This window comes from Volvox carteri (assembly GCF_000143455.1).
Source record: "Volvox carteri f. nagariensis unplaced genomic scaffold VOLCAscaffold_38, whole genome shotgun sequence".
Taxonomy (NCBI): Eukaryota; Viridiplantae; Chlorophyta; class Chlorophyceae; order Chlamydomonadales; family Volvocaceae; genus Volvox; species Volvox carteri.
Window position 1 is genome coordinate 1,047,108 of NW_003307581.1, and position 13,639 is coordinate 1,060,746.

The window sequence follows — 13,639 nt, forward strand, 5'->3', positions numbered from 1 at the left end:
GGGCGATGTGTACAAAGAGCGCATAAGCCCGGTGGGGAGGTCCGCGCAGATCTGCTGTAGGACGGTATGGCTGTATGATGCACGGTTTCTCGCTCGTCATTGCAAGAGGCGGTCTACGTTTTCAAAGACATACATACAGACGGCTGTATTTCACCGTAACATGGCATCTCATCTCACGTCGTGTCCGTCGAACCCGGGAGCGAACATGAACCGGGGGGAAAACAAACTGGATTGACATGTGCACCGCGTCTCTCTCTTGGGGTTCTTGGGTGCTCTCCAAATGTGTTACAGATGTTTGGGCGGTATTCTAATATCGGATTCCCCCCCTTACCGCAGTTACCGGCGCAGGACACAAGTCGTGCTGCGCAGTTGGCTCATGTTTAATTGTTTGGCTGTTTTAGCTGTTTTATTCTCACCACAAAGCGCCAGAGGCTGGGCATGTTCGGAACAGCGGCGTGGGTTTCGAAGCAACAGCTACTGATCCATGAGTTCCGATGGCAAGTGCTGCGTGGGTTTCATAACCACGGGGCCAAGGTGATGTATGTGTCAAGGTACGGCAGGTGCTGCCTGTCTCCACACACCGGGCCTTGATGGAGGAGCTGTGGTTGTGCAGGTGCCGGCGACAACTTCAAGAGCGGAACTATCTATTTACAAATCCCAGCTAAGCCACATAGCATAATTATCAAGATACCGAGGATGCGTCGTCGTAATACGGATGAGAATAGCTAGGGTGCAATCGCACCAGTCGTGCCCGAACCTCATCGCAATCCGCACCACCTCGCCGGGGAGCGGGAACATGCAAAGGAGGTAGACGGCACATACGGCTGTGTCGCACGTCAAAAACTAACCTAACGTCATCAAGCACAGAAATGTCCCGAAAACGCCAGCGGCCAGCACCAGAAGGAGCTCCGGGAACGTTGCTAACAAGCGGGACAGAAGGTCCCATCCACCCACACAGGCAGTTGCCCTGGACCGTAGCACCACTATGTCATATGTTTTTGCGCGCTCCAAAACGGAAGAGCAAAATACGAAATGCTGCCTAGCTTCAATCGGTTTAAGGTTGTCTGCCGAAGTGAAAATCTGTTGTGCTTTGCGCCACGCAGTCGCACACCGCGACCGCAAGCCCCTTAGCGGCGTCTAGCGGGGCACACATACACACACACGTACTCTCGTGTCTAGAAATAAAAGCGCTGCCACTAGCAGCTAAGGCAACTAAGTTAAGTAAAAAGAGTCGCAATATAGCGGCCCCGCTAACACAAGTCAAAAACGGGCGAAAAGTCACTAAGGCCACAGCAAGGTATATCGTTTTGCCGTACGTGTCATGTCGCAGGTGTTGGCGGTCATTTGTCCGGCAAACGCTAATGCGCTGAGTTAGAGCGCGGCGGTCCCTCTTCGAATGCATGCAATGCCTAGAACAGAATTGGACCACCTCAATTACTAAACATTAATAAAAAGTCGCATAGAAGCACGTGGCTGGGCCGATCCAGGGCTCCAAACCATCCAGTGCGTACTTGCTTCATAATGAGGGTGCGGTGTGGCCGCCCCTCGATCGGTGACGGAAACAACATCACACATCGTTCACCAGACCTCCTAAGGCGGCTAAGGGACAGGCACGATGATGGCACGACTAGTCCCGCAGGCGAAGCTGCTGAGCCCCAATGTGCCCTGAACACATGATCTGAACTAATCTGAACTAAAAAAAGCTGGGTGGCTAGACAGGTAGGTAGCTAGACAGGTAAGAAGGTAGGTAAAGTTAAGGAGTTGTGGAACCGCTACCGAACTAAAACCGAAGACCACGACGACGACGTCAGTGAAGAAGAAGATCGTAAGCCGCGGGCCCCCAACGTGGCCCTAGGTGGCCCCTCAGCAGTCGCCAAAAGGGGGCACGGGGGAGACTATTCCACGAGCTCATCGCTGGTACCATCACCACCACCACCACCATCACGATAGTCGGGGGCCCGGCGCAATCAATGCTCGAGGGGCCCACAGTGCAGTAGGAGTTGGCGTACTCTCTCACACACACATACACGCACACAGACACACACGAGCAGGTGTCCAGGGGTCCGAAGCACATTGCGGTTGTTGGTAAGATCCGTAAACCAATACACGAAAAGAGAGAGAGAGAGAGAGAGACGACGCGGGGAAAAAACATACATACAGACAGACAGATGTGCAAATATACATGGAGAGAGAGGTCCACAGGCGCCACACCGCCGCCAAGTACCACAGGGTTTCAAACTGCACCCTCCTTTAGGATGACATCCCCCGAAACGGACAATCATCAACAAATCAACCAACAAACAAACAAAAAAACTCGCCACACGCTTTATGAACACACAAGGTCGAGGCACCTGATCCTGATATACTCTTCACGCTGTGTCCGTCCCTCCGCTCTGGGGCCGGCCGAGGTCCTCCCCCTTGACGCTCCCCCTCAAGGGTGATGGCCTCTGGACCCTTAGTCGCTTCCGCGATGCGCACGCAAGTACCAGCCGTCGCTGGCTCCGCTCATCAAGCCTTCTGTTGTGTGATGGCCCCCTCCTGGGCGCCAGGACCGCCGATGCACTACTCTTCTTCCCCTCCTCCGTCACCTGGCACACTCTTGGGCCATGGGTGCCAGGACTGGTTCCATTTGGCGATGTGCCGCATGACAAATGGCGCATGTGGCGGCATGACACCCGGTTTTTCTAAGGCACGATTCAGGTTTAGGAGGTGCAAGCCCATGCATAGCCGCCTCCGTAGACCCATCCGCAGCTGTTGTGCATGGAGCCACACGTACACAAACCCGTACACAACCAGTGCAGTACATACATGCTGTACAGCCTCGGCCCTCCTTCCATATGTCGACTAACGCGCGCTCCGCTGCTATGCGGCAATGCCCCCCAGTCCAGACAGCTAAAACCCCGTCGCCCAGTCCCCGCGGCCTCGATACCCAGCTGGGTCCGCAAAGTACTGCCTGAAACCATATCTCCCCACCCTCCTGCACTCTGTATATGTGACTGCCCCTCGACACACGCATTAGAACGACACTTGCCTTGACTGGCGTTAGTACGACACAGTTGTCGCAGAGTGCACATTAGGCATATCCACCTATTCCGCCTTTCATAACAAGCACGCCCACGCCCGCCACTGCTCACACGCCTGTATGTAACAACTCCTGGGTTAGTGATATTCCCATACACCAAGACATTAATATCATATTATATTGATAAAAAGAGCCCGAAAGAGGGCTTACTTATCGAATCATTGTACAAAGCATATCAACGCCTGCGCTCTTTGATTACCACGGGGGGGGCCAAGCGGGGCCGCTACCAAACGACGAGTCTAGCGAGGCACGGGAGATGCGGATGTAAGGGGAGCTGTACGGCACACGCTAGCCCGCATTCAGTCTAGGAGGCGATGGCGCAGCGCCAGGCGAGACGGCGAGAGGGAAATGAAGGGAGGAGGGAGGGAGGGAAGGCGAAGCAAGAGACGGAATATACACAAACCGCATATACATGTATCAATGATCGGCTCCAAACACAGCAAATATGGGCCTAGGTAGGCGCGGCATCTATAGATAGATGGCTCCAAGAAGGTTCCGGGAGATATCCCGACAAAGCGCAGGAGGAAACTCCCTCGACCACAGGAGGGTGGATGCACCTCCATGCCGGTGGGCGGTGATGGAGGACCCGGTTATAGTGAGAGACCTGCGAGCCGACCGACCAGGAGTGGAGTGGAGTGGAGTGGAGTTGACGCCGCCATTGACCTGGCGGGAAATTTCCTCCGGATGAGTCGGCAAAGGCACTGACTTCGCAGAAATCGGCATCTGGGTGCGAAGGATGAGGATGTCCTGAAACAACGGGGAAGGTAGTGGGGACTGCCAGCAGGTTGGCGGGTGAAGCTACCCCCCAACTTCACACTATCATACATATAGTGTATGTCCACATCAGCAGAACCACGACCCGTAACACACCTTACACAGCCGCAAACATCGAACCCCCGCACGTCAAACAACACCGCCAGCCACCAAGGTACAGAAACCAAAAGGATCCAACACACACATATGTGAATGAGTAAAAGCTTTCCTCTTATAATGTGCCACGCGCTTCTCAGTAGGGGGTGCGCAAGTCCTCCAGCGCCGACGCCTGCGCGACCACCTGCCAGCGCCCTCCCTTCACATCACCGCCTCCTCCATGAAACCTCAAAAAAAACCAAAACGAAAGAACCACGACAGGTCACGACTGGTCTCCGCTCACGAACCGGGTACACGGCCTGTCAGTATCCTTTCGCCATTCGCTTCTATGCTTCAGTCAAGACTACCCGAAACAAGCTGGTGCCCGCGAAGAAGGACCGAGGCCGCTAAACGTTTTGGGCCTGACGGCGACGCTACGGCCGCCAAATAGCACCCTCGGTTGCTGTTGCTGCCGCGGTCGTGCCTGAGGGGGCCAGGTTGCACCCAATGCTACGGTGATGGTGGTTGCGGCAGCGGCAGCGGCGGCAGGGGAAGCGGCAGCGGCGGCGGCTCCTCCGTACCCCGGATCCCTTTGCCAGCCTTGCGGGCTGTGATGTTGCTGCTGCTGGCTCCCCAGCATGGCAACTGCCGCGGCGGCGGTGAATGCTGCCACTGCTACTGCCACGACGGTGGCGGTGGGGGTGATGAGGGCTGCAGCAGCTGCTGCTTGAGGATGCGGCGCTCAGTGCGGTCGGCGGAGGGGCCCGGTCGCAACTGACAAGCATCACCCCAGGCGGGGGAGGCGGCGACGTCGGAGTGGTTCCGGAGGAACCGCTCCGCGGCCTCCTCCGAGAGCAAATTACATCGCAGCTCCGAAACCATGAGGCTCTGGCTTCCTCGCTCGCCTAGACGCAGGTCGGCCATGGCCTGCCTGGCTGACGCTGTGTCGCCGTCGGTGCCAGGCGAGGGCTCTGCCGGTGGCGATGGGGGCGATGCCGGCGATGATAATGGCAGCGGCGGCGGCGGCGGTGATGCTGGTGGCGGTAATGGGGGTGGCGGCGGTGGCGGCGGCGGTGGACCCACGTCGCGGTGTCCTGGGCCCACAGAGGCGACGTCCCCGAGGACGACGACGCCACCAGCTTCCTCCTCTTGCACCTGGGCGTCACCGAACACGGCCAACATGTCGCCGAATGACCCGTGGGTCGGTAGGTCGTCCCCGCTGATGCCGGCGCTGCCTGCCCCGCCCCAGGAAGGCAGCTGCCCCGCCACCCCGAGTTGCCTGTCCGACGGCCCCGGCCCCGCTCCGAGGGCCCCCCCCGGGGCCCCGGCCGACTGCAAGAGGCCTGACGGAGCGGACCTCACACGTGGAGCACCCAAGCGCCCAGACGAGTCCATAGGGCTGCCGGACCAGGTGTCGTACAAAAGCTTCAACGCCAGTGGGCTTCCGCTGGGGCCGCCAAATGGCGGCATCGGTGGCGGCGGCGGTAGTGGCGGTGCATCAGTGACCGACGGCATGACCGGCATTTGCGGCGCCGGTGGCGGCAGATGTAGGACTTGGCTTGTTGCGGATAGGCCCATGGGGTGCAACGGTGAAGAGGGATGCAGATTGGCCGCTGTGGGAGCGGAACCGCGACCGCCACCGCCGTCGTGTCCGCCGATGCTGGATGCCGCCGCCCCAGCCGCCGCGACGGCAGGAGTCTCATTTGCGGCTTCAGCTTCCCCGCCGGCAGCCGCAATGTGGCCGGTCTCAGTACCCAGGTGGTCAGGGTGAGCGGGCAGAGAGATGCCCGCCTGGCACTGGCTTTGGCGCTCTGACAACGCGGCTCCGGAGCCCCCGGCGCCGCCGCCACCGCCAGGACTCAACTGGGACTCAAGGGTTTCTGCGGCACTGACGATACCGCCGCGGACAGGCGTCGTTGCGGGGGCTGAACCGAGCTGTGCCACGGACCTGCTGCCAATGGCGCTGTCGATGTCCTCACGCCGTGCCGTGGCCGAGCTAATGACGTCGAAAGCCGCTTCGGCGCCGCCGCCGCCGGCGCCGGCGGCCATAGGCGTCGGTGCAATATGTTCGGACGGTAAACTGAGCATTGCGGCACCGCCGCTGCCGGCCGAATGGCTGACGGTACGTGTACGATATTCATGACCTATCGCCGCCGCCGTTGCCGCCGCCGACGGCTCAATGGTCGGAACCCCAACACTGCCCCCGGCCGCTGGGCTATCCCTTGGGTCGGCACTTCCCCGCCTCGCGACCACTCCGGGAAAGGCGGCGTGCTGCGAGGCCATTGACGGTGGCGGAGGACCCGGCGCCATCACCTCGGCACCTCGGCTGGGCGGGCGCAGTCCGGGCGCCATGGAAAGGAGGGACGGTGGTAGTGTCTGTGCGCCAGCCGGCCACGGGGGACTACCGGTCCTAGCACTCCCTGCATTGGGGTCTGCCGCGGCTCCCGAACCGAATGACTGTTGTTGTTGTTGCTGCTGCTGCTGCAAATGTGCCTGGTAGGCTTGCTGCTGCTGTTGCTGCTGCTGTCCGTAGTATCGTGGCTGCTGTTGCGGAGGCAGTGAGGGGGCTGACGGCGCCGCGTGCTGCTGCTGCTGCAACAGCAGAGACTGCTGAGGCGGTTGAAAATGCTGATGGGGTGTTGGATCCGGCGGTAGGCCCGGGCCGGGCGCGCGCAGCGGCTCCACGGAGTGCAGGGCCAGGAGAGCCCGCTCCCTCTGCGACAGCGGCTGCTGGTAGTGCTGTGCCGGCTGCTGCTGCTGATGGTGCTGCTGCTGCTGATAGTGCATAGGTGGAGGAAGTTGTAGCTGCGGCTGTTGGTGCCACTGCGGTTGCGCCGCCGCGCCGCCAGGCGCTGGTGCGCCGCCGCCGCCGCCCCCCCCGCCAACACCCGAGGGGCCGCCCTCAATGCCTATAGATCCCAGGCTGCCGGGCGCTGCTGCAGTCCCTGTCCCTGCCCCTGCCGTTGCTCCGGAACGTTGGCCCTCAGCCCAGGTACTCCTCTCTCGCTCGCTACCGCTATTTGAGCGTTCCAAAGACGCGGCCGAAGGATACATGGGGCGTTCATTGTGCGGTGCGTAAGGGTACCCTAGGCCGCTCGGGTGGTAGTACAGCTGCGTGGGTGCGGACATGCTGAGGGGGGATCCCATGACGCTGCCGGCGAGGGAGCCCGGGGTGGCGGTCGCGCCACCGCCAGCTGCGGTAGCGGCCGGTCCCATTGGAGCCGCCGTAGATTCCATGCCGCGCAGTTCCGCAAGCCGCCTTCGCCGTTCGAGCAACATGAGCTGCGTCTGGGCCTGGGCCTGGGCCTGCTGTGGGCTTAGTGGCCGTTGCGGCGACTGCGTGGCCAGCCGCTGCGCCTGCATTTGCCGCTGCGCATGTACCGCTTGTTGCTGTTGGAACAGCTGCTGCTGAGCCTGTGCTTGCGCTTGCTGCTGCTGCTGTTGTTGCAGCTGGAGTTGCTGCGCGTGGGCGTGAGCCGCCAGAGCTTGTTGTTGCTGTTGTTGTTGCTGTTGTTGCAAGCGCTGACTCAGAGCGAGTTGTCGACGGGACTCAACGGCGATACTGAGAGCGCTTGGAGGGCCCATCTGCGTCGAGAATGATGCCGTGGCCGCTGCCGTCGCGGCGGGTGTGGGCACCATGGAGGCCGAGACCGGAGCTGAAGATCTGAGCAGACGACCCGGCGGCGGCGGCATGCCACCGCCGGCACCCGGTGAGGCTGGTAGCTGCAGCTCGACATCAGAACGCTGCGTCCGGCGCTGCTGCAGCAGCTGCTGTTGAAGCTGCTGCTGCTGTTGCAACTGTTGCTGTTGTAGCTGTGGGCCTGTAGGCGTTTGTGGCGTCGGAAACGCGCCTGGCTGCGGACCGGGTGACGCTACGATATGGCTGCCTGGCGTTCCTAGGCCCACGGAGCCCTGCCCAGGTCCTGGGCCAGAATGCCGAGGGGCAAGAGAGGCAGGGCCTTGCTGGGCGCCCATCGGCGCGAGGGAGCGCGCGCTCGACCAGCCGTACAAGCTCTGGTCGTACAAGCTCGATGTCGCTGCCGTTGGTGCTGCGGCGTCGGATGTGGACCTCGCTGTCGAGGGGTCGGGCTCTGCCGCGTGTGTGGCCGCGTCTGCAGCGAAAGGGGTTAAGGAGGCGGCCGCTGCCGGTCGAGAATCGGCCGGCGTCAAGGCCGCTGGTGCGGCCAGCGGGGGAAAGGAGTGTCTCGCAAGCAGGTGGCCCATAGCACCCGGGCGACCCGCGGGTCCGGGGCTGAGCCGGTCGGGCGCCATTCGGGGCGGCCGAGGCTGTGGCTGTGCCGGCAGCTGCAAAGGGTGAGCGGAACGCCATTGCATATGTGGCGGCGGCAGGAAAAATTGCGGCGGCGGCAGCTGTCTGGTGGCCTGTGTCGGAGGCATTGGGGCCCCCGGCGGAGGGGCCCCTAGGAATTCCTGCTGCGGCTGTTGCAGGGAGGATCGCGGAGGCAGTGGCATTGGGGCCTGGGGGTGGCCGGTGGACAGCGCGGGGGCAGCGGCTGCAGCGCCAGGGGGACTGGCACCTGAGGCAGGAAGGCCCCTTGAACCCCCTTCTCGTAGACTACTGGGCGGCTCCAGGCCGGGGCCGCCCTGCTGCGGCCCAAGGTACATTGCGCCACTGCCACCACCACTTCCACCGCCGCCACCCGCATCGTGAGCAAGCAAACCTGACGGCCACCGGGCGGCCTCATCGTCGCCGCCACCGCTGCCGCTGTCGCCTTGCGCCGCGTTCCGAAAATCGGCCCCACCACCGCCTTCACCACTCACGACACGGCCTTCATGGCCCGCAAGACCTTGCGGCCGTTGTCGAGCCGGCGAGAGTTCCTCCGGGCGATGATGGCCCTGCAGTGCGCGTTCATGCAGCGGCTGCAGCGAGGTCTGTAAACGCCAGTCGTCGTATAGCGTCTGCGGCTGCTGCAGCGTTGGCTGGGACTGCTCGTACAGGCGCTGTTGCGATGCGCCGCCGTACGGCATGGCGGAAGCGGATCCCGATGGCCCTAACTGAGGCCCAGAAAGCTGCGCCTCTTGCACGTTGCTAACGGATTGCGACCACGGGCGCGGCGGCGGCGGCTGCACCGTTTGTAGTTGTGGTTGCTGGAGCCGTTCCAATGATGACTGCTCCGCTAGCTGCTGCTGCTGCTGCTGCCAAAACTGCCCTTGCTGCGGCTGCTCCTCCATCCTCAATGGCCAACTTTGACCGCCAGATCCGGAACCCCCTTGCTGCCTCCGTACTTCTACATCCTGATTGCGCAGGAGAGTATGCGGCTGCCGTTGCGGTTGCTGCGGAGGGAGCGGGAGCGGCAGGGGATCATCATCCCGGAATGTCCGTCCAGATGCGCGGTCCGGCCCTTGGAGAGCAAAGCCCGGTGGCACGAGCAGGCCGGGAGCCTCCTGCCCCACGCGACTGGAGTCCGCGGGGCTGTCTGGTCGGCTAGCAGGCGGCGGCGGCGGCGGCGGCGGCAGGGTAACCCCGGGGGGGACCGCAGGAAGGGGGCCACGGGGAGGGCCTTGGGACATTTCGGCATGTGTTATACTACTGTACTGCGCAACACCGTACAGCTCAGATCCGCCGGGTGGTCCTGCACCAGCAGCGGGGAGCTGGATACCACCGAGGGTGGGGAAAGGGAACACAGGAAAGCAATTCAGCGGCAGCGGCTATTGAGTGTGCAAAAGGATACCGAGCAGAGATCGTGTGCAAGGTTTGTCCCGGGCAGCCGACGGCGGATCTTCTCCTTTCCATTCCCGGTGCGATTGGAAAAGGCCCTCCATGGCCCTCCGTACAGCCCTACCTGGGATTCCAAGGTACGTCGGCTCTGTGGGAGCGACCGCGATCGTGGGAGCGGCAGACCGCCGCCGCCTAGCACCTGCTGCTCGACGCGCCGCCGCTGGGGAGGCGACAGCTGTGGCTGCGGGGCCGTTGGCGACTGCTGTCCAATGAGTTGCATTTGTGGTGGCGGCATCGGCGGCAAATCGAGCATCTCCTGCTTTGGCAGCAGCGGCAGCTGCTGCTGTTGTCGTGGCGTTGGCGGAGAGGATTGCGAGTCGCGGGGTGCGCTTGACAACGTGGGAGCTCGCAATTTGAGGCGCATCCGTTGCAACGGCCCCACAGCGCTCCTGTCGGGACCAGACTGTACGGACAGCCCCGAACCAAACAGACTAATCCGCCTAGGCTCTTCTGTAGGACCCAGCCCACCGGTTGCGGCTGCGTCCCCTTCGGGAGGAGCTCCGCCAACTGCTCCCTGCGCCGAGCCTGAACTAGCCAGTCGCAGCAGCAGCTGCTGTTGCTGCTGCGCCCGCTGCGGACTTGCATGGACTTCACTTCTCAGCCTGCTACTGCCACCGGCAGCACTAGAATGCTGGCCGCCGCCCGGGGCCCCCCCGCCGCTGCTGCGGCGGCGACGGCTGCTGCTGCGGCTGCCGTGTTCGCTGCCGCCTCCGTGTGGGCCCCCGGCCGCTATGCCGCCTTCTTCGACAGCTCCTTGCTGGGTACCACCATCGCTGCTGTCGCCAACGGAAGGGCTGGCACTACTACTGCTGCTACTGCTACTAGTGCTCCATTGAGCTCGCCGCCGACGCCGTTGCGCTCGCTGAGAGCTCGCCAACAGGCCAACTCGACGTCTCCGCTGCGCCTGCGGCTGTGGCAGTCCATGCGGCCGCCGACGACGTAACGCCGATGGTGACGGCGCTGTGCCACCGGCAGCGGTTCCAGCCACATCTTCCGCTTCATCTTTCGTGGCGAGATCGCTGGAAGGGTCAAAGCGGCGCCGCCGCCTGGGGCTTGCGGCCGCTTCCGCTTCAGAGCGGGACCCCTCAAGCCGGGTACGCTCCGGCAAGACATCGGCTGCTGCTGCCTCCTGATCCTCGTCATCGTCCTCGTCCTCGTCGTGATCGCCACCTTCATCATCCGGGTCTCCCTCCTCTCCTTCGTCCACCTCGCCCTCGTCACCGACCCACAACCCGGACCCGCTGCTCAGCCGTTGTTGCTTTCTCTTCTGGTACCGGACCTGGAGCGGTGGGGTAACGGCGAGGTGTACGACCACGCACTTGTTTTCAGGATGGCAAGGAAGTGCTCTCGCTGTACAAACTATGGCAGACGTACTGCTAGCTGGGCATTAACCCAACAACTGCTATACTTCAGGCATTGCCGTACAACAATAGCATCCGCTCATGGCAAGATAATGAGGAGCGGCAATTTCCGCCCGGAGTCTCACACTTTTTCACGCACAACATAACAATCGACGATAGGTGGTAGGCCCCTCCTCAGCTTGGACGGAGGGAGTGCTTCGGGCGGTCTCTCCCTTCAAGGCCGGGTAGACGCCCTCGGCAAAAAGGCCCAACAGGATATCTAATCATTCATACATATACACGCACATAGAGGACGCTTAGAGGCGTTTCCCTAAGAGAGCAGGCTGTCCTCCCCGCACGAGTGACGGGCTGTCCTCCCCGCACGAGTCCGGAGAGTTCGGTAGGTCCTATGGTGCTACATACAGGTGCACTCGCTCACAATCAGGACCCCACACTGCAAACTCAGGCGCGACCTAAATTACCCGAAAACACTATTTTTTTCGGCAGAACTGCGCGGCTGCTGTTCGCGTATTGCTACCACGAAGCCGCTTTTCACTGGCCATCCGGACTCCCGCACCCGCTCTCACCTTGTATAAGTTCTTCCGCATGTCCTCAAACTCGCGCTCAAGCGGCTTATCGGGATCAGCGAGCACGGCCGCCCACTGCAGCTCCAACCTCGACAGCACCGCCTGTGGGACCGCATGGAGTACTGTGTCGTACGGAGATGGAGGAGATGAAACCTACACGCCTGATGCTACGACTGACGGCCTCCAGCAGCATTCTCGCGGCCCCGCAAGAGCATTGCAACCAGCTTTGAATTTAAAGCTGCAGCCGTCGAGCCAAACGCTGTTAGCCGTGCCCACGCTGCAAACATACGCGCCACACCGCCATCGCATTTCAGGCCCGACTGCAGCTCGTTGTTGTTGCGTCTTTCATAATTGTGGGCAGCGAGCATGGCGGACTTCTAAACAGGAGGCGCATTCCTGGGACACTGCGTGAAAACAGCAGCACCAGCTACGGCACCGAATCGCCGATTGCAAGAAGATAAAGAGCAATCGTTTTTTGCCTTTGTCTTAAAAGAGCCAGACATGACGTACCTGCCGATCGTGTGGAAGCAGGCGGTCATCGTTCTGTATGTGCTGGCGCAGCGCGACAAGGGACTGGAGCTTGCGCTGAGGCCAACGTGACACTCCATTCTCCCGACAGAGCCGCTTGAGCTTAGATTTATTGACACCAAGCTGCTCACTGGCCTCCTCAACGGGAAGATGGAAGAACTGTGTGGGTGAGTGTTCAGTGTAGTTCCAACAACGGCGAGGGTGCCAAGAGAGCTTTTACACCATAAAAGAAATGCTTCAGCGTAAGGCTGCGATAACCGAAAACTGAAGCGAAAGCACTAAGCAAGTTGTGCGCAAAATTACTTCGATAAACACCAGTACGAGAACGCCGCCCCTTCGCGCGGTTGTCTGCTAAGTGCGCCGTTTCCCGTTGCCCAGAGCGTGACAGACAGAATAGGACAACACAGCAAACATGTGTGAAATTGAGCTGCAGAACAAGCACCGGTCGAGCGCTCGAGGCCGGCTTCTACGCAGAGGATCAGTGGCATGCGAAACGCTAAACTGGAGCACTCAATGATTTCAAGCCAAAAGTCTGCACGAGCAATATTATACATTCTAGTATTGAATTTAAGTTTCCTTTACCTCTCGGATCTGTGCCAACGAAGGGTCCGCCTGCGATGTCTTGGCACGTCCCGCCGAGCGAGGCGGGCGACGGACGCCTCGCATTAATTGCACTTGAGAGCCTCAACTCCCCATCTCCCCTACATGTTGGGATGTATATAAGATGCTCCAGCCTGTAGGGCCGGAGGTAGGGTACGCCCCCAGGGTCCCGAACGCCTAATGTCAAGATCCTAACGCCAAGAATGGCCTCCTCATGCATTTGACCTCTCCTTTCTCGTTAACCTTTTGAGATTTCGGTGCGCATGGAGTGGGTGAAAGGAACGTCCTTACCGGGTCGCCAACCCTGGAGCAAGCGTGAACCCTTTGCGGTTCTAGACCAACTTAAACTCCACCTAAGCTTCTTGCATCCTTGTTGCTGGTATTAGGAACCGTATGCATGGACACGGCGAAATGCCAACCGCCAACGGCTTCCCAACATAGTCTCATCGGATAGCACGACATAACTGAGCGAAATGTTATAACTTTTCCCTAGTTGCTACTTCCGCATGAGCTCCCAGGAATGCAGCAGGACTTTAGGTTTCTGCTTCCTTATGTGCTTCTCAACAAACTCCTCGTAACGATTGAGCCGACAGAGGCTTATTCCATTGCCCTTTTCATAAAATTATTACACATATAGGAAAGGCAGCCGCCCATCGACATGTTTATGTAGGTATCGGTCCATATGGGCGCATCGGTATGACCAAACTAAGAAGTAGGTCTATGGCAAGACTACCCCAGCTTATCTACTGTGCTGAAACAATTGCAGCAGGTGTTAAGGTGTAAGTAAATGCGCACATCGGTGAATTATACGTCGAGAACGCAGAAGGCATGGGAAGCAAGCATGCTATCGCCTTGTCGGCCATGGCTCGCATTCACCAGGAAAATATATAATTTGCAAAGAAGGCTATTCAGA

The 13,639-nt window shown here is 60.5% G+C and overlaps 1 protein-coding gene across 1 annotated transcript; it reads right to left on the reverse strand.

Moving 5' to 3' along the window:
- Window positions 1-4,295: 4,295 nt before the first annotated feature.
- On the reverse strand, window positions 4,296-12,792 carry VOLCADRAFT_127371 (RWP-RK domain-containing transcription factor; the record flags this gene model as incomplete). Its single annotated transcript, XM_002953812.1, has 8 exons — window positions 4,296-4,609; window positions 5,011-6,257; window positions 6,531-7,595; window positions 7,941-9,226; window positions 9,736-10,950; window positions 11,599-11,700; window positions 12,109-12,285; window positions 12,709-12,792. The coding sequence occupies 8 exons, from the start codon at window positions 12,790-12,792 to the stop codon at window positions 4,296-4,298; spliced, it is 5,490 nt and encodes a 1,829-aa protein (XP_002953858.1).
- Window positions 12,793-13,639: the final 847 nt, after the last annotated feature.